The following is a 21731-nucleotide window of genomic DNA, read 5'->3' as shown; positions in this document are numbered from 1 at the left end:
GTACATGGTCTGTGGTATGCTATTATGTGCTATCGGGTCCAAGAATACAACAGCAGGAGCCTAGTTAGCATGGAACTGTTCATGGTGGACACTGGTCTCCAGTAAGGCTGCCTTTTTTCACCGGTTCTGTACATTTTTCTGTCCGAAATTTCTAAGCACAGCCAAGGCGCTGACGATGTGCAGCTTGTAGTCCTTAAAATCTCATCTCTTCTATTTGTGGATGATGTGGTCCTCATGGCCTCCTCGAGCTGTGCCCTTTAGCATTTATTGGGGTGGTTCACAGTTGAGTATAAAGCTTATTGGATGACACTAAGCACATCTAAATCTGAGGTCATGGTTTTCAGCCGAACAAGGGTGGATTGCAACCTCCGGGTTGTGTCTTGCCTCACAAGTTTACATATCTCGAGGTCTTGTCCACCATTGCAACTCAATGCTAAGAAAACGGAAATGCTGATTATCGGTCCTGCTAGACACTGACTCCTATTTAATAACACCACCTTAACATTTGACAACCAAACAATTACACCAGGTGACTCTGTAAAAACTTTGGGTATTATCTTCGACTATTGTTTGAGTCACACATTAAGAGTGTTACTAAAACGGCCTTCTTTCATCTCCGTAATATCGCTGAAATTCATTCCATTTTGTCCACTAGCGATGCTGAGATCATTATTCATGTGTTCGTTACGTTTCGACTCAATTATTTTCGGGTCTCCCTATGTCTAGCATTAAGAGATTACAGTTGGTACAAAATGCGGTTGCTAGACTTTTGATAAGAACAAGAAAGTTTGATCATATTACGCCTATACTGGCTTCCTGTGGACTTAAGATGTGACTTTGAGGTTTTACTACTTACGTATAAAATACTACACGGTGTAGCTCCATCCTATCTTGCTGATTGTATTGTACCATATGTCCCGGCAAGAAATCTGCGTTCAAAGAACTCTGGCTTCTTAGTGATTCCCGGAGTCCCAAAAAAGTCTGCGGGCTATAGAGCGTTTTCTATTCGGGCTCCAGTATTCTGGAATGCCTTCCTGGTAACAGTTAAGAGATGCTACCTCAGTTGAATCCTTTAAGTCCCATCTTAAAACTAATTTGTATACTCTAGCCTTTAAATAGACCGCCCTTTTAGACCAGTTGATCTGCTCTTTCTTTTCTGCTCTGCCCCCCTCTCCTTTAGAATTAGTGACCTCAGATGAAGCCGTTAGCTATACAAAGTTGGGATTCAGGGTGGACCACTCATCTGTGCATCAGTTCAGGACGTCTCTGTGCTGCTGACCTGTCTCAACTCAAGATGACCTCTTGCTGGACTGGACTATCACACTATTAAGTTAGATCCACTATAGACTAGACTCTCACAATATTATGCTAGATCCACTCGACGTCCATTGCACCGGTCGCCCATGGGCGGGGGTCCCCACATCTGCGGTCCCCTCCAAGGTTTCTCGTTGTCATCCCATTGGGTTGAGTTTTTTCTTGCCCCGATGTGGGATCTGAGCCGAGGATGTCGTTATGGCTTGTGCAGCCCTTTGAGACACTCGTGATTTAGGGCTATATAAGTAAACTTTGATTGATTGATTGCAAGAAGGGTGCAGAATGAGATTGACGCGTAGTTCAGTACAGTGTCTGCAGTAATGCGGTCAATCCACTGGACCGATGTGGAGAAAGCTGAGCTAGAAAGCAACATTTTTGATTTACTGGCCAATCTACATTCCTACCCGCACCTACAGTATTGTCACACCTTTAGGTATTTACCGAAAGTGCAAGATCGTGGATGAAAGAGGCCAAAAAATAGAAAAATAGAATAGAAATAGAAAATATACAGTACTGTGAAGGCCCAGTTATAACTGGGCTGGTCATCTGGGAGGTGCATGGAGTTTCCCTACTGAGACTGCAGAACCCTGTTACCCGGACCCACATAAGTGGAAGAAAATGGATGTATAAATGCTAATTTGCATTTAAATATTAATTACTTATTGTAGACATGCACCTGGGGATAGGTTGATTGTATACTAAATTGGCCCTACTGTGTGAATGTGAGTGTGAATGTTGTCTGTCTATCTGTGTTGGCCCTGCGATGAGGTCGCGACTTGTCCAGGGTGTACCCCGCCTTCCGCCCGATTGTAGCTGAGATAGGCGCCAGCGACCCCAAAAGGGAATAAGTGGTAGAAAAAGGATGGATGGATGGATGGATACTTATTGTATGAATGGATTGTATTCAAAGCCAATAGTTGACATGTTGACAATACTTAAATATACGGATCCTTACAACAATTATTTAGATGTAAATACCATATTTGCTCTTTCTGTATATATTTCTACATTTGTGTTTACTGGCTGTGTACCCATACCCTGCACAAGAGCAATAAAGCAGACTCCCATCTCAAATCTCTTAGCCTCCATCTACTTCATATTGTACTTTATGTAATTCTATGAAGTCTTATGTCTTATGAAGTCTGATGTTTTATGAGGGTGCAAAAGTAGACAGCTCGTAATTTTAAGGGTCAAACCCCACAGAGGATGGAAACTGCTGCTGTAAATCAATACCTACTCAGTGGCCTAGTGGTTAGAGTGTCCGCCCTGAGATTGGTAGGTTGTGAGTTAAAACCCTAGCCGAGTCATACCAAAGACTATAAAAAAATGGGACTCATTGCCTCCCTGCTTGGCACTCAGCATCAAGGGTTGGTATTGGGGGTTAAATCACCATAAATGATTCCCGGGCGCGGCACCGCTGCTGCCAACTGCTCCCCTCACCTCCCAGGGGGTGATCAAGGGAATGGGTCAAATGCAGAGGACATATTTAATCACAGTGTGTGTGTGTGTGTGTGTGTGACAATCATTGGTACATTAACTTTAACTTAAGCTGTGCACCTTGAGAGAGAAAGGCTGGGAAAAATTAATCCTAACGATTCCTTCTGGTTTCCTATAAAGAAGCGACGACAGCCACCGCAACAGCCAGCCAACCTGTGAAGGAGACACACTTTAATGCAAGTGCATTGCACAGACACTTGGCGATGATATCATTGTAAGGCGCTGCCATTAGGAAGCACATTATGTGGTACCACTAATGATCTGAGTGTATGATGATGGATAAACAGCCAAACAGAGGAAGTGTATCAAGGAGAACAACGTGTACAGTACTATATACTATATGTGCACCTTACTCTAAATAATGAGGTGAACCTTTTTATGGCAATTAGCTGAAAATTACACCTATTTTCAGACAATAAAATAATAAGCATCCAACCATGTTTTGAAATAACATACAAACCTCGGCAAAACAAACGATTGGCAAAAGAAAACCGTCACAAAGCATTTTTACGTAGCCTTGAAAATAACATTTCATTAAAAGAAAGTATTTACAAAATGGCTGTGAGGGTGTGCTGTGTGTTTATAGCCATTTACCTGCATGTGCATCTCTGGCACATACTCATAGGAGATGCCCACAGGAACCAGAGTGATATCAGGGACAGATCCCTCTTTGATGAGCTGCCTGATGCGAGCCAGCCACTTCCCCCCTTGACCAGACTCTGCCGACACACCGACACTTAACGCTTGGCCCTCATGTAGTAGCTCACTCACCAGCTGTAGATGGGAGGAGGGAGAGACAGAGCATAGATAAAGGTCTAGAACAGGGGTGTCAAACTCATTTTAGATCAGGGGTCACATGGAGAAAAATCCACTCCCAAGTGGGCCGGACCGGTAAAATCATGGCACCATAACTTAAAAATAAAGACAACTTCAGATTGTTTTCTGTGTTTAAAAAGAGAACAAGCACATTCTGAAATTGTACAACTTTTGTTTTTTTGTTTTGTTTTTTTCACACTTACATGTTGCGGTTAATAGAATACAATTTGCAAGGTGTTGTGGTTGTATAGTATACCGGTAATACTAAAGTATTGGCTAATTGGGAACAGGTGGGTGCCATGATTGGGTATAAAAACAGCTTCCCAAAAAATGCTCAGTCTTTCACAAGAAAGGATGGGTCGAGGTACACCCCTTTGTCCACAACTGCGTGAGCAAATAGTCAAACAGTTTAAGAACAACGTTTCTCAAAGTGCAATTGCAAGAAATCTAGGGATTCCAACATCTATAGTCCACAATATCATCAAAAGGTTCAGAGAATCTGGAGAAATCACTCGACGTAAGTGGCATTGCTGGAAACCAACATTGAATGACCGTGAGCTTTAATCCCTCAGACGGAACTGTATCAAAAACCCACATCAATCTCTAAAGGATATCACCACATGGGTTAAGGAACACTTCAGAAAACCACTGTCACTAAATACAGTTGGTCGCTACATCTGTAAGTGTAAGTTAAAGCTCTACTATGCAAAGTGAAAGCCATTTATCAACAACATCCAGAAACGCCGCCAGCTTCTCTGGACCAGAGATCATATAAGATGGACTGATGCAAAGTGGAAAAGTGTTCTGTGGTCTGACGAGTCCACATTTCCAAATTGTTTTTGGAAATATTCAACATCGTGTCATCCGGACCAAAGGGGAAGCAAACCATCCAGACTGCTATCGACGCAAAGTTCAAAAGCCAGCATCTGTGATGGTATGGGGGTGCATTAGCGCCCAAGGCATGGGTAACTTACACATCTGTGAAGGCACCATTAATGCTGAAAGGTACATACAGGCAATCAGGTCGCTACTCGCTACTTTTTTTTTAATCGATCTGTTAATTTCACGCTTCGTTTGTTTTGATTTTGTCAGACACGCATTCAAAGTAAGAACTACGCTTGCTTGCGTTTCACCAATCACATGCAGTCACTGGTGACGTTTGACCAATCAAACGGAGCCAGGTGGTCACGTGACCGTCACACGTAGAACTTATTGGGGTGTTACCATTTAGTGGTCAACTGTACGGAATATGTACTGTACCGTGCAATCTACTAATAAAAGTTTCAATCAATCAACCAATCAATCAAAAGTGTAAAGGAAAAAAGACACTTTTTATTCCAACCGTACTTCCCGTCAAAAGCCTAAAGACTGATCGCACAGTTCCTGTCTTCACAATAAAAGTGCCGCTCCATCACGCCTGCGCTAACAAAATAAGAGTCTACGAAAGCCAGTGCAAACAAAAAAGCAAGCTACGGAGTTTGCCGCCAATGTATTTCTTGTAAAGTGTATAAAAACGAAAATGGAAGCTGGACAAATAAGATGCCAAAAAAAAAAAAAACTTTCATGAAGACATGAAGGAGGAACTTTTTTTGTCCTCCATTTGAAAACCAGAACTTTATCAGAACTACTGTCTGATTCCAATCAACGCAAGTCATCAGAATCAGGTAATACACCAACTTATATTCTTGTCTTCATGAAATATAGGAATCTATATGTTAAACATGCATGTATATTCATTAAAACACCTTTAACATGTGAACAAAAACGGCAAAATAAATAAATATAAATTATATACTGTATATATATATATATTTATATATATATATATATATATATATATGTGTGTGTGTGTGTGTGTGTGTGTGTGTGTGTGTGTATGTATATGTATATATGAGGTAGATCACCTCGACTTGGTCATTTATTAAGTAATTGATTAACGTTGAAAGACTTATTGGGGTGTTACCATTTAGTGGTCAATTGTACGGAATATGTACTGTACTGTACAATCCACTAATACAAGTTTTTAATCAATCAATCAATCAATCAATCAATGCCTACTGAGCCTATGGTGCTGTTAAGTTATTGTGGCTCAATTTGCCTTATTTTTTATTTATTTTAATATATTATTATGTAATATGTAATATTGTCTTAGTTGCTTAAGAGATATTCCTGGCTCTGAATTTGCTCATTGCTATTTTTAAGTTTTTGTGCATTATTTGTTGCTGTAATCATTAAACGAACAGGTTACTCATCAGATACTCAGTACTTGAGTAGTTTTTTCACAACGTACTTTTTACTTTTACTCAAGTAAATATTTGGGTGACTACTCCTTACTTTTACTTGAGTAATACATCTCTAAAGTAACAGTACTCTTACTTGAGTACAATTTCTGGCTACTCTACCCACCTCTGGACAGCAGAGACCCCGGACTGTTGAAGAACAGAAGCGCTACATAAAACAAGAATGGGAAAGAATTCCACTTTCAATGCTTCAACAATGAGTTTCCTCAGTTCCCAAACGTTTATGGAGTGTTGTTAAAAGAAAAGGGGATGTAACACAGTGGTGAACATGCCCTTTCCCAACTACTCAGGCACGTGTTGCAGCCATGAAATTTGAAGTTAATCATTATTTGCAAAAAAATAAATACAATTTAAGAATTTGAACATCAAATATCTTGTTTTTATAGTGCATTCAATTGAATATGGGTTGAAAGGGATTTGCAAATCATTGTATTTATTCTGTTTTTATTTACCTCCAACTCATATGGAAACGGGATTTGTAAAATAAGGACTTTTGTTGAGGCTGGAACACATTATTCATGTTTACATTGCTTCTTATGGGGAAATTTGCTCTACTGTGAAAACTTTTCCATTTACAAACCATGCTTAAGAACCAATTAAGATCGTAAATCAAGGTTCCACTGTATTTAATTATCTGTGTAAGCCTGTCGCATACTGTATGCAGATTTGGCGCATATGGTTTGCTCTCGCTCATAAGCACCAGGACCCATCAGGAGTAAAGTTGAAGTGTCTTGCCCAAGGACACAACAGACGTGACTAGGATGGTAGAAGGTGGGGATTGAACCAATAACCCTCAGATTGCTTGCACAGCCACTCTACCAACTTCGCCACGCCGTCCCCCAATCGCAAAAGCCTGTGAGAGTTGAGATCCGTCACCACAAACCCAGGGAGTGTGTATTACCCCCCCCCAGCATGCAAAAACCTCCAGAAGCGTGCAACTCAACTTTTATCACTTCTATAAGTGCTAAGAAGCTTGGGGACGCCCTTCCTTCGCTTGGCAACACTTGGAACACCACTGGTCTATCTATTTCACCTGGAAAGCAAAGTGTAGCCTGGGGGCCATTTGCTGAATGCAGTTCATGTATTATGAGCTTGTGAAACATTGTAGGAATAAATTAAAGAAGAAGAAAAAAAAAAAGGTCTTTAAATGTATGTTTTAGGTTGTTTTTTTTAGCCAAGTTATTCTCAAACTGTGGTATGTGTACTACTAGTGGTACCTGGGCCCCACATAGTAGTAAACCAACAAATCACTTGATTAAAGTCCAATGTTTTATTTCCATTAATTCAAACAGTGTTACTGTTCAAACTGTGTGCATATTAATGTTGGCCATTATAGTGGTACTTTGCTGTTCTGTTAAAATGTAAAAATAGTTGACTATTGCCATTCATGATCATGTTTATGAACTAAGTATTGTTTGTTTGATAAATTGGGAGGCTGTTGTTCTTTTTTAATGCATAGTTACTTCTTGGCCGCTGGTACGGTGATTGAAATTCTGTGGCAAAAGATGTTGATGTAGAGAAACCTTTAATACTTAACAGTAGTAGTAGTGAATTGAAAAAGTACAAAACCCAAAACCAGTGAAAATGGCATGTTTTGTAAAAACAAAATACAATGATTTGCAAATCCTTTTCAACCATATTCAATTGAATACACAGCAAAGACAAGATACTTAACTTTCGAACTGTGAAACTTGATTTTTTGCCATTATTAGCTCATTTGGAATTTGATGCGTCCAACATGTTTCGAAAAAGTTGGAACAAAAGGCAAAAACGACTAAGAAAATTGGCGAATGCTCATCAAACACTCATTTGGAACATCCCACGGGTGAACAGGCTCATTGGAAACAGGTGGGTGCCATGATTGGGTATAAAAGCAGCTTCCATGAAATGCTCATTCAAGGATGGGGCGAAGGTCACTACTTTGTGAACAAATGCGTCAGCAAATTGTCGAACAGTTTAAGAACAACATTTCTCAACCAGCTATTGCAAGGAATTTAGGGATTTCACCACCTACGGTCCGTAATATTATCTAAAGTTTAAGAGAATCTGGAGAAATCCCTGCTCATAAGAAGGTAGGCTGAAAACTAACATTGAATGCCCGTGACCTTCGATCCCTCAGGCGGTACTGCATCAAAAAATGGCGTCAGTATGTAAAGGATATCACTACATGGGCTCAGGAACAATTCAGAAAACCACTGTCAGTAGCTCCAGTTTGTCGCAACATCTGTAAGTGCAAGTTAAAACTTATCAACAACACCCAGAAACGCCGGTGGCTTCGCTAGGCCCGAGCTCATCTAAGATGGACTTACACAAAGTGGAAAAGTGTTCTGTGGTCTGACGAGCCCACATTTAAAATTGTTTATGGAAACTGTGGAGACTGCTAGATGTTCCCAGCAGAGGAACAGAACCATCCGAGTTGTTATAGGTGCAAAGTTCAAAAGCCAGCATCTGTGATTGTATGGGGGTGTATTAGTGCCCAAGGCATGGGTAACTTACACATCTGTGAAGGCACCATTAATGCTCAAAGGTACATACAAGTTTTGGAGCAACATATGTTGCTATTAAAGCAACGTCTTTCGAGAGTATAGAGCTGGTCCACAGTTCCCCAACCAGGACAAAAAACGCACCGTTCCTCCTGAATCCGAGGTTCGACTATCCAGCGTAGCCTACTCTCCAGTACACCTGAATAGACCTTCCCGGGAAGGCTGAGGAGTGTGATCCCACGATAGTTTGAAGCAGAGGTGGGACCAAGTCATTGTTTTGCAAGTCACAAGTAAGTCTCAAGTCTTTGCCCTCGAGTCTCAAGTCAAGTCCCAAGTCAAGACAGGCAAGTCCCGAGTCAAGTCCAAAGTCAAGACTGGAAAGTCTCAAGTCAAGTCCCAAGTCCTGCATTTCGAGTTTCGAGTCACTTCAAGTCATTTTAACAATAGACTAATATATTTACACAGATTGTGTATGCTTTTAAAACGCTGTATGTATTTATTATTAAAAAAAAATTGTGCTGACATTGCTCTTCAAAATAGCACTATTAACCTTATTTTAAACATTTAACTCATTCCTTTACAGAATGAACACATTTGAAAAAAACAAGTGCAACTGTACTTATTTGCACAAAGGTGTTAACATTGTATTTCCATGGCATATTGCATTGTAACTAGTTCCACAGCAGTTTTTATACTGTTCTTTCCTTATCTCATCTCATACTGTATGTGTGTTGATGTGTGTGTACACATGAAAAACATAACTACATAAAAAAAACAAGGAATAGAGTTGTACTTTTTAGATTTCACGGCCCTATGGAATATGTACACGTATTCTTAATATAGTATACATCTTAACTGACCTTTATTTGACTATGTTTGTCTTTTTGTAGGTGGCTAAAATACGCGGTGCTGCTGACCACCGTATAACGTTACGTTACCGTTTGTGATACATTTGACTAATGTAACACTGTGTGTAGGTACCTCATGAAACCCTGCTTGAAAAAAATCACTTGACAAAAAGTATGAATAAAGTAGCAAACTGCAGTGGACGCAACAGTTTGTCGTGTTTGCAATGATGTTGTAACCATAGACATATTATAAGTAGACGCAGCATTAGCTCCTGTGACGTGAGCAATTTGGCCGCCATCTTGAAGTAGTGATGAGGAGCCGGCAAGCAGCTTAAACTGACAGTTGACAGGTAGAAAAAAAAGATGCTGGCCTGGTGTTCAGCGTTTTCCTGCTCAAATGAGCGGACTGTTGAAAATAGGAATCGGGGGATTACTTTTGACAAGTAAGATTGAACATTAACATGGTTGTATTTTGTGAAAAGAATATTACCACAGAGTTGAGAAGGAGCAAAGATCTTCAATTTGTAAGTGAAAATCACAAAGAAATCTTCTGGGGGAGGATGACACCCCTACAGGTATTTGGTTTACAAACTTTCAGCCCCACCTAAAACAAAATTCACCAGCCACCAATGATTATGATGCATTCTCATTTTAGGCAAAGTATGAGACAATACTTTCTTAACAATATAATTGTAACCAGGACTAAGTCTTCAAGTAACAATATTAAAATACTAACATTGTTGGGTAAGACAGAATTTGCTTTTATTCTGAATCCAGTGAAACAGATTTGTGGTTTCAGCTGATATAGAGACTTTCAGGTCTTTAAATATGTTTATGTGTAAGTATTTGGCAGACGCTTTTATCTGAAGCAACATACATGAAAAATACATTTAAAACAATCACTGTAAACATGATCATTTAAGGGAAGAATGTAATACAAAATATTAATACAAAGTGTCAAGACAGAATCAACTATCTGCTGTTGCAGCAACAGAGATACAGTCTATAAGATATATAGATATCTAATGTATTCATACATTGTTTATGAAGGATATATGCATGTACATATAACCTAATCATATTGTTTCTTCACCTTAAAAATAGCTGACCGTTTTTTCCCCCCTTTTTGGGATTATTATTCCCAGTTTTGATCTTGGACGTCTGCTCACTTATAGCATATAAGAATATTCCACTACTGTTAAGCAAACAATAAACACGGCAAAAAATGTGTCTTTTATCATAGTTACACGTATGAAAAAAAAGTGTGTGAATATCAGTGGTATTCAGTGAGGTAAAATTAATCAAATGCGCCGACAGTTCATTGCTCCTGCCGAATGAATTGCCCTGAGTGGAGCGGATTACCACTCCAAGATGGCTGCCCCGCGTCACGTCAGCGCCAGTAGGCAATTGCGCTCGATGCTGCGTACCCTTATAAGATGTGTATGATTCTAACGTTAGCAGTGAGTTTACAGCCTCACAGATTTAACTAAACAGCAAATAAAAGTTACGTTACTCAGCCATAAATGTTAACTTACATTCAAAACTTACCCTTCTTTGTGCATCTTCAAGTGTCGAACGAAGTTGGAAGTTGTTGCGTCTCTGTCTGTAATCTTCGAACGAACCGCATGCTTTGCATACTGGAATTCGCTTTTTGTTGACCAAGTAGTAGTTTTAAAACCCGAACGAAACAATTTTTGGCATCATTTTTCCCCATTGGCGTGTTGTATGAGAGCTCTTCTTTGTTGGTTTTCATGCAATTTGATTGGCTGAATACTGTGTGACGAAAATAACGTGGATATAATTTGATTGGCTGTTGTTCTGACAGGTAGCGCACACACTGTCATCCCACACCCGCTGACAGACACGGACAGATACGGAGCGCTCCTGAATAACTTTTTAATCGTTGGGTTTTGTGGAAAGTAGCAAGTCATGTCAAGTCAAAAGGCACAAGTCCAAGTCAAGTCACAAGTCATTGATGTTAAAGTCTAAGTCGAGTTGCAAGTCTTTTTACATTTTGTCAAGTCGAGTCTAAAGTCATCAAACTCATGACTCGAGTCTGATCTGACTCGAGTCCAAGTCATGTGACTCGAGTCCATATCTCTGGTTGGAACACACCCTCCTGTTACCCTTCTTAAAGAGAGGAAACACAACCCCGGTCTGCCGATCCAGAGGTACCGCCCCTGGTGTGCACGCGATGTTGCAGAGTCAACAGAGACAGCTCCACAGCATCCAGAGCCTTAAGAAACTCCGGGCGAATCTCATCCACCCCCGGGAACTTGCCACCAAAGAGCTTTTTAACTACCTCAGCAACCTCAGCCCCAGAAATAGGACAGCCCACCACAGATTCCCCAAGAACTGTTGCCTCATAGGAAGACGTGTTGGTGGGATTAAGGAGATCTTCTCTTGACTGATCCAAAACATCCACAGTCGAGGTCAGCAGAACACCAACCTCACCATACACGGGGTTCAAAGTGCACTGCTTTCCCTTCATGAGGCGGTGGGTAGTGGTCCAGAATCGCTTCAAAACTGTCCTGAAGTCATTGTCCATGGCTTCTCCGAACTCATCCCATGTCCGAGTTTTTGCTTTCGCAAACACTGAAGGTGCACACCGCTTGGCCTGTCGGTAACTCTTCGCTGCCTCCGGAGATCTATGAGCCAAAAGAAGCCGATAGGGCTCTTTCTTCAGCTTGACGGCATCTCACACCACTGGTGTCCACCAACGGGTTCTGGAATTACCGTCACGACAGGCACCAACTACCTTGCGGCCACAGCTACAATCAGCCGCCTCGACAATAGAGGTGCGGAACATGGTCCACTTGGGCGGGGGGTGGGGTGTTCTCTGAACTACCGTTTAGTGCGTAAGCACAAATAACAGTCGGGACCAGTCCCCTCACCCGAAAGCGGAGGGAAAATACCCTCTCATCCACTGGGTAGAACTCCAACGTGCAGGCTCTGAGCCGGGGGGCAACAATAACTGCCACCCCAGCCCGTCGCCTCTTACTGCTGGCAAAGCCAGAGTGGAAGAGAGTCCAGCCCCTCTCGAGAAAACTGCTGTGCGTCAAAGTGAATCCGACTATATCTAGCCGGAACTTCTTGACCTTGCGCACCAGCTCAGGCTGCTTGCCCCCACGTCCCAAGAGCTAGCTTGTGTAGACGAGGATCGGACTGCCAAGTGCTCTGCCTTCGGCGGCTGCCCAGCTCACATTGCACCCAACCTCTATTGCCCCTGGTATGGGTGGTGAGCCCATTGGAGGACAGACCTGGCCACCAGGCGTTTGCCATCGTACCCCAACTCTGCACACTCAGGGAAAACTGAGTCTCGGTTGTTGTATTTCCATAGAAGTCTTCGAGCTGCTCTTTGTCTGATCCCTCACCTAGGACCTGTTTGTCTTGGGAGACCCTACCAGGGGGCATAGAGGCCCCCGGACAACATAGCTCCTGTGATCATTGGGACACGCAAACTCCTCTTCCACGATAAGGTGCCAGCTGAGAGAGGAGTAAGAGTAAAAGGAGTGTCCCTGTATTGACTATTGAAACTCTAGCTTGACAAATCATAGTACAGGGATTCTCAATCTAGTGGTGCGCCAATGAAACATTTTTTTAAATATTCAAACAGTGTTCCTGTTCAATCTGTTTGTAGTTTTACAGTTGCCAAAATATTAAATATACTACCGGCATATATGTTTTTAATGAACAGTTAGGCCTACTATGCTACTGTATTTTAATGTTGGTCACTATGGTGGTACAAAGAGAGCCATGTGCTTTTTGAGGCGTTACTTTAAGGAGACTGCCCTTGTACTGCCCTGTGTTGACGCGACTCATTCAAGGAGCGTACAGCCCATCTTCGCAAACGCCTTCCTCTGAGCGCGTTCACGTCAAGCAAGTGGTGCCTCAATTCTCTTGGAAGGGCTAAGTGCCAAGAGGTGTATAGCCTTTTAAATCAAGTGTGGTGCCGACCACACTTGGAGTGTTAAGAAAAGAAGACTGAGCTGAAAGCATATAAGTCAATGTAGGTAATTCAAAATATTATTGATTTAATGACAGTCTACATATATATTGCCACGTTTTAAATGTTTTTATTTAAAAATCGCTCGTCATGTGAAACTACAATCTCTAAATAGTACACTATGATGCCATAAAACCAGCAGCAAAGGGACTTCACTATAATTTTCTAAATTTTTACATTAGCCATTTTTAGAATGCTGCGATGAGGTAGCGACTTGTCCAGGGTGTACCTCGCCTTCCGCCCAATTGTAGCTGATAAAGGCACCAGCGCCCCCCGCAACCCCAAAGGGAATAAGCGGTAGAAAATGGATGGATGTTTAGAATGGCTTTTTTTTTTTAAATCGCTCGAAACATAACTTTGAAAAGTTAATGATGGTGTCAGATGTGATGGTGTAGTACAGTGGGGCAAAAAGTATTTAGTCAGCCACCGACTGTGCAAGTTCTCCCACTTAAAATGATGACAGAGGTCTGTAATTTTCATCATAGGTACACTTCAACTGTGAGAGACAGAAAGTGAAAAAAAATCCAGGACTTAACATTGTAGGAATTTTAAAGAATTTATTTGTAAATTATGGTGGAGAATAAGTATTTGTTAAACCATTCAAAGCTCTCACTGATGGGAGGAGGTTTTGGCTCAAAATCTCACGATACATGGCCCCATTCATTCTTTCCTTAACACGGATCAATCGTCCTGTCCCCTTAGCAGAAAAACAGCCCCAAAGTATGAAGTTACCACCCCCATGCTTCACAGTAGGTATGGTGTTCTTGGGATGCAACTCAGTATTTTTCTTCCTCCAAACACCACGAGTTGAGTTTATACCAAAATGGATATATGGATGATACAGCAGAGGATTGGGAGAATGTCATGTGGTCAGATGAAACCAAAATATAACTTTTTGGTATAAACTCAACTCGTCGTGTTTGGAGGAAGAAGAATACTGAGTTGCATCCTATGAACACCAAACCTACTGTGAAGCATAGGGGTGGAAACATCATGTTTTGGGGCTGTTTTTCTGCTAAGGGGACAGGACGATTGATCCGTGTTAAGGAAAGAATGAATGGGGCCATGTATCGTGAGATTTTGAGCCAAAACCTCCTTCCATCAGTGAGAGCTTTGAATGGTTGAACAAATACTTATTTCCCACCATAATTTACAAATAAATTCTTTAAAATTCCTACAATGTGATTTCCTGGATTTTTTTTCACATTCTGTCTCTTACAGTTGAAGTGCACCTATGAGGAAAATTACAGACCTCCGTTATTTTTTTAAGTGGGAGAACTTGCACAATCGGTGACTGACTAAATACTTTTTTGCCCCACTGTAACTGCACAGCAGTATAAAGCAGTTGGAGCCAAGGCAGAAGAATGAAAGAGTCACAGGTTGCAGACCCCTGGTCTAGAAAGTCCTCACGGCAGGGAGTAATGAGCATGAAAGTCCCTACCCAACATTTCTAAAGAACACATTAGCCAAACAACAAGTTAAAGCCTTAAGGGAAGGAAGAAACGTTTTGAGTTTGGGGCAGCTGAGGGAAAAGAAGTCATAATGCAGAAGGCGAATTGGACAAGCAGAGTAGCTATAAAAGGCACTATGGAGTGCTATACAACAAAAGGAATATCAAATTACATTAGTGAAGCTGCAAAACTGGAGTGCAGTTAATAAACAAAAAGTCTATTAACATTAAAATACAACAAACAATCCAAAAAGTATACTCAGGTCAGTGACGTGCGGTGAACTACACATCAGGTGAAGCATGCATACTTTTTGTTCTTCTTTTTTTTTAATTTAAATTCATATGTGCAATTCTAGTCATTGTTGATTTAGGATGCACATTAGAATAACAGGAAAAAAAGGTAGTTATTTGCTTTCATAAAAACGTTATCCTAATGATATTATATGATAAGATAAATGCTTCCAAAACGTATTTGATAAAGTTCTTATTAAATACTTTTTGGTCCCATTTGCTTTTAGCAAAATAAATCGAGTATTGTGAGTGTATATTACCTTTCTGCATTTGTATCTGAAGCAGCAATAGCTATCCTCGATACGTACTTTGTATGACCACATTCATTTGGTCTTAAAGTCCAGTTTAGAGAAGTATTTAATCTTGGATACAGTATATAATCCTCCATATTGGCAGACACATTATCCATCCATCCATTCTCTACCGCTTATTACTAGCATGCGTCCCCTCGCACGCACACGCCCAATACACACTGTGTGTAGCCATGAAGGCACCGCCTGTGTCTGCCTCACTTCTCGTATACTGCGTTGTTTTGATCAAGAAACATGGAATTTCCGCGGTTTTGACCATGAAAATTATCAAAATATACAGGAACCACACCAAAATCACATTCAAAGCATAAACCAAAGGAGAAATATTTAAACTTATTTCATTTTAATACTTTGTTTGGAACATTTCATGGTTAAGCCACCTGGTGGCAGGAGAGGCACTGCCTCACTTGCCTCCCCTAACAGCACGTCACTGACTCAGGTAAATGCTCAATAAGGAAAACAAATTTCATGCTGGGTCTTCTGATATAGAACCATAAAGGTTTGTAGATTGATGGCCAACTAATTGTTTTTATTAAGCTGCATTGCGATATGCAGTGGGGCAACAAAGTATTTAGTCAGCCACCGATTGTGCAAGTTCTCCCACTTAAAATGATGACAGAGGTCTCTAATTTTCATCATAGGTACACATCAACTGTAAGAGACAGAATGTGAAAAAAAATCCAGGAATTCACATTGAAGGAATTTTAAAGAATTTATTTGTAAATTATGGTGGGAAATAAGTATTTGGTCAACCATTAAAAGCTCTCACTGATGGAAGGAGGTTTTGGCTCAAAATCTCACGATACATGGCCCCGTTCATTCTTTCCTTAACACGGATCAATCGTCCTGTCCCCTGAGCAGAAAAACAGCCCCAAAGCATGATGTTTCCACCCCCATGCTTCACAGTAGGGTTGGTGTTCTTGGGATGCAACTCAGTACTCTTCTTCCTCCAAACACGACGAGTTGAGTTTATACCAAAAAGTTCTATTTTGGTTTCATCTGACCACATGACATTCTCCCAATCTTCTGCTGTATTATCCATGTATCCATTTTTGTATAAACTCAACTTGTTGTGTTTGGAGGAAAAAGAATACTGAGTTGCATCCCAAGAACACCATACCTACTGTGAAGCATGGGGGTGGAAACATCATGCTTTGGGGCTGTTTTTCTGCTAAGGGGACAGGACGATTGATCTGTGTTAAGGAAAGACTGAATGGGGCCATGTATCGTGAGATTTTGAGCAAAAACCTCCTTCCATCAGTGAGAGCTTTGAATGGTTGACCAAATACTTATTTGCCACCATAATTTACAAATAAATTCTTTAAAATTCCTACAATGTGAATGCCTGGATTTTTTTTTCACATTCTGTCTCTCACAGTTGAACTGAACCTATGATAAAAATTACAGACCTCTGTCATCACTTTAAGTGGGAGAACTTGCACAATCGGTGGCTGACTAAATACTTTTTTGCCCCACTGTACTAACCTTAGCCAGTTATGCCTTAAAATGTAACAAATCCACATACAAACTGACAAAGTATTAAGGGCGTCTGTGCTGGACACAAAAAGAGGAAGAAAACATGAGCATGAGGACTGGAAGCAAGTATTGCGGGTGGAAAGGGAAAGAACTAATGAATAGCGACTAAGTTTACGAGATGGCTTTTATTCTGATTGAGGAGCCGACTGTGGAAAGATGAAAAGAACAACTGCACACTAAAAGATAAATTACAACTGAAGGCCAGGTATCTGTGCTTAGCCAGCAATTTTATATCATCACCAATATGGAGATACTTTCCACGAGCAAAATACATTAGCATCATAATATTCTGATTCATAACCTAGACCTTCATTTCCATTCACTTGTGAACAGGCCGTTTGTATGGTTCAAGACACGCAGCTAATGAGTAACTGCTCCAATTGTCAAGCTGGAATGGATTGTGTGGCCAGAGTGGTGAGTCAGAGGGAAGACAGAATAAGTAGAAGACGACCATGCGGAAAATGAAACAAATTAGGAGAAAAGCTAATCACTGAAAAAAGAAGAATGTGTCAGACTTACACAGGTCATGATAGGCGAGTATAATCTGTCCATCTCGGCATCCTGCTCAGTCGCTGCAGATGGTGGCAAGAGGATCACACCAATTTTCTGAAGGATCGATCTAAAGGATTGACACAATCATCTCTTATTGGTCATTGCACACATGGCATTACGATGAGCCATCAATATAATGGATTGGCATAATAAACAATTAGGCAATTAAGTCTGTGTTTTTCAACCTTTTTTGAGCCAAGGCACACTTTTTTTTATTGAGAAAATGCGGAGGCACACCACCACCAGCAGAAAATATAATTTTGTTTTACTCAGTAGCCAATATTGAGAGTAAAAAGTCCTTCACGCAATTGTTTGATATGAATTTAAAGCATAACCAACCATGTATCAATATAACTGGTCTCAAAGTAGGTGTACTGTCACCACCTCTCACATCACGCCGTGACTTACTTGGAGTTTTTTTTTTGCTGTTTTCTTGTGTGTAGTGTTTTAGTTCTTGTCTTACGCTTCTATTTTGGTGGCTTTTTCTCTTTTTTTGGTATTTTCCTGGAGCAGTTTCATGTCTTCCTTTGAGTGATATTTCCCACATCTACTTGGTTTTAGCAACCAAGAATATTTCAGTTGTTTTTATCCTTCTTTGTGGGGACATTATTGATTGTCATTTCATGTTCGGATGTACATTGTGGACGCCGTCTTTGATATCGTCCAGCATTATGATTGTTTTTATTTTGTAGCCAGTTCAGTTTTAGTTTCGTTCTGCATAGCCTTCCCTAAGCTTCAATGCCTTTTCTTAGTGGCACTCACCTTTTGTTTATTTTTGGTTTAAGCATTAGACACCTTTTTACCTACACGCTGCCTCCCACTGTTTCCGACATCTACAAAGCAGTTAGCTACCGGCTGCCACCTACTGATATGGAAGAATATTACAAGTTTACTCTGCCGAGCTCCAGACAGCACCGACACTCAACAACAACACATAATTTGCAGACTATAATTACTAGTTTGCAAAAAATATTTTTAACCCAAGTAGGTGAAATTAGATAATCTGCCACAGCACACCAGACTGTATCTCACGGCACACTATTGGTTGAAAAACAAAACAATGAATTAAGTAAGGCTTCACGGTGGAAGAGGGGTTAGTGCGTCTGCCTCGCAATACGAAGGTCCTGCAGTCCTGGGTTCAAATCCAGGCTCGGGATCTCTCTGTGTGGAGTTTGCATGTCCCAAAAAGGGAATAAGCGGTAGAAAATGGATGGATGGATGAATTAAGTAATTCTGTCTAATGCCTGGCACTGATTGTTGATCAATTGCGTCTTAAAGCATCCGAGGCACTTCTTATCAGGACCAGCAGCAATACTATTGATTTTGACTGATTGATTAAAACTTTTATTAGTAAATTGCACAGTTGAGTACATATTCCGTACAATTGACCAGTAAATGGTAACACCCGAATACGTTTTTCAACTTGTTTAAGTCGGGGTCCACGTAATCAATTCATGGTACAAATATATACAAACCCCGTTTCCATATAAGTTGGGAAATTGTGTTAGATGTAAATATAAACGGAATACAACATATTTGAAGTCAAAACTGATAAACATGTTTTTTTTGTGCAAATAATCATTAACTTTAGAATTTGATGCCAGCAACACGTGACAAAGAAGTTGGGAAAGATGGCAATAAATACTGATAAAGTTGAGAAATTCTCATCAAACACTTATTTGGAATATCCCACAGGTGTGCAGGCTAATTGGGAACAGGTGGGTGTCATGATTGGGTATAAAAGCAGCTTCCATGAAATGCTAAGTAATTCACAAACAAGGATGGGGCGAGGGTCACCAATTTGTAAGCAAATTGTTCGAACAGTTTTTAGAACAACATTTCTCATTGAGCTATTGCAAGGAATTTAGGGATTTTACGATCTACGGTCCGTAAAATCATCAAAAAGTTCAGAAAAACTGGAGAAATCCCTGCACGTAAGCGATGATATTACGGACCTTGGATCCCTCATCAAAAACCGACATCAGTGTGTAAAGGATATCACCACATGGGCTCAGGAACACTTCATAAAACCACTGCCAGTAACTAAAGTTGGTCGCTACATCTGTAAAAGCAAGTTAAAACTCTACTATGCAAAGCGAAAGCCATTTATCAACAACACCCAGGACGCCGCCCGCTTCGCTGGGCCCGAGCTCATCTAAGATGGACTGATGCAAAGTGGTCTGACAAGTCCACATTTCAAATTATATTTGGAAACTGTGGACGTGGTGTCCTGTGGAACAAAGAGGAAAATAACCATCCGGATTGTTCGAAAGCCAGCATCTGTGATGGTATGGGGGTAAAATAGTGCCCAAGGCATGGGTAACTTAGACATCTGTGAAGGCACCATTAATGCTGAAAGGTCCGTACAGGTTTTGGAGCAACATATGTTGTCATCCAAGCAACGTTGTCATGGACGCCCCCTGGTTATTTCAGCAAAACAATGCCAAGCCACTAGTTATAACAGCGTGGCTTCGTAGTAAAAGACTGCGGGTACTTTCCTGGCCCGCCTGCAGTCCGGACATGTCTCCCATCGAAAATGTGTGGCGTATTATGAAGCGTAAAATACGACAGCCGAGACCCCGGACTGTTGAACGACTAAATGCTGAATTTCCCCCAGGAATCAATAAAGTACTTTGTATTCTATTCTATTTTATTCTATTCTATAGCTCTACATAAAACAAGAATGGGAAAGAATTCCACTTTCAAAGCTTCAACACTTAGGTTCTCAGTTCCCAAACGTTTATTGAGTGTTGTTAAAAGAAAATGTGATGTAACACAGTGGTGAACATGCCCTTTCCCAACTACTTTGGCACATGTTGCAGCCATGAAATTCTAAGTTAATTATTATTTGCAAAAAAAGATAAAGTTTATGGGTTTGAAAATCAAATATCTTGTCTTAGTAGTGCATTCAACTGAATATGGATTGAAAAGGATTTGCAAATCATTGTATTCGTTTATATTTACATTCAACACAATTTCCCAACTCATATGGAAACAGGGTTTGTACTATCAGCATAATACAGTCATCGCGCAAGCTAATCATCATAGTATATACATTGAATTATTTACATTATTTACAATCCAGGGGGTGGGATGATGAGCTTTGGTTGATATCAGTACTTCAGTCATCAACAATTGCATCAACAGAGAAATGGACATTGAAAGAGTGTAGGTCTTACTTAGTAGGATATGTACAGCCAGCAGAGAACATAGTGAGATTAGATAGCATAAGAACAAGTAAATACATTAGAAGTACATTTGATTATTTACATTAGGTTATTTACAATCCGGGGAGATGGGATGTGAATGGAGGAGGGTATTAGTAAAGGGTTGAAGTTGCCTGGAGGTGTTGTTTTAGAGCGGTTTTGAAGGAGGATAGAGATGCACTTACTTTTACACCTGTTGGGAGTGCAATCCACATTGATGTGGCATAGAAAGAGAATGAGTTAAGACCTTTGTTAGATCGGAATCTGGATTTAACGTGGTTTGTGGAGCTCCCTCTGGTGTTGTGGTTATGGCGGTCATTTACGTTAAGGAAGTAGTTTGACATGTACTTCGGTATCAGGGAAGTGTAGCGGATTTTATAGACTAGGCTCAGTGCAAGTTGTTTTACTCAGTCCTCCACCAAAGTGGGTTGGAGTGAGGTGTGATCTGGGGTGGAGGTCTAAAAGTAACCTGACTAGCTTGTTCTGGGATGTTTGGAGCTTAGATTTGAGGGTTTTGGAGGTGCTGGGGTACCAAGACGTGCAAGCGTAATCGAAAAAGGGTTGAATGAGAGTTCTCGCTAGAATCTTCAAGGAGCTTTTGTTGATCAGAGAGGAGATTCTGTAGAGGAATCTCGTTCTTTGGTTGAACTTTTTGATGACCTTGGTTGCAATTTTATCACAGGAAGGATTGGCCTCTAGAATGGAACCTAGGTAGGTGATTCCATCTTTCCTGGTGATAACAATGTCACCCACTTTTATAGTGAAGTCACTGACTTTCTTAAGGTTGATATGGGACCCAAATAGGATGAATTCAGTTTTACCTAAGTGTATGGATAGCTTGTTGTCTGCGAGCCAGGTGCAAACATTAAGGAGTTCAGCACTGAGGATTTGTTCCACCTGTGACTTGTCCAGCAGGGCCGAGTCATCCGCAAACAGGAACAATTCAGATCGCTGATGGCATGTCATTTACGTATATTAGGAACAGTAAAGGTCCTAGTATACTGCCTTGGGGGACTCCACAGCTTACTGAGAGGGGAGGGGACACGGTGCCGTTCACCTCTACCACCTGTTTCCTCCCCTCCAAGTAAGATTGCATCCAGCTCGATGAGGTTTTATCAAAT

The 21731-nt window shown here is 40.8% G+C and overlaps 1 protein-coding gene across 1 annotated transcript in view; it reads right to left on the bottom strand.

Annotated features, from left to right (window-relative positions):
* Positions 1–21731, bottom strand: part of gpat2 (glycerol-3-phosphate acyltransferase 2, mitochondrial) — a 271043-nt gene that overhangs the window by 46329 nt on the left and 202983 nt on the right. Inside the window, exons 10-12 of the mRNA XM_061898602.1 lie at positions 17372–17471; positions 3406–3585; positions 2872–2964 (exon numbers count right to left, since the gene is read on the bottom strand). Of these exons, the coding sequence (XP_061754586.1) occupies positions 2872–2964; positions 3406–3585; positions 17372–17471 (373 nt within the window). The remainder of the gene's footprint in view (positions 1–2871; positions 2965–3405; positions 3586–17371; positions 17472–21731) is intronic.

The sequence above is a fragment of the Nerophis ophidion genome, linkage group LG01, assembly GCF_033978795.1.
Source record: "Nerophis ophidion isolate RoL-2023_Sa linkage group LG01, RoL_Noph_v1.0, whole genome shotgun sequence".
Lineage (NCBI taxonomy): Eukaryota > Metazoa > Chordata > Actinopteri > Syngnathiformes > Syngnathidae > Nerophis > Nerophis ophidion.
This window is presented reverse-complemented; position numbering and strand designations above follow the sequence as displayed.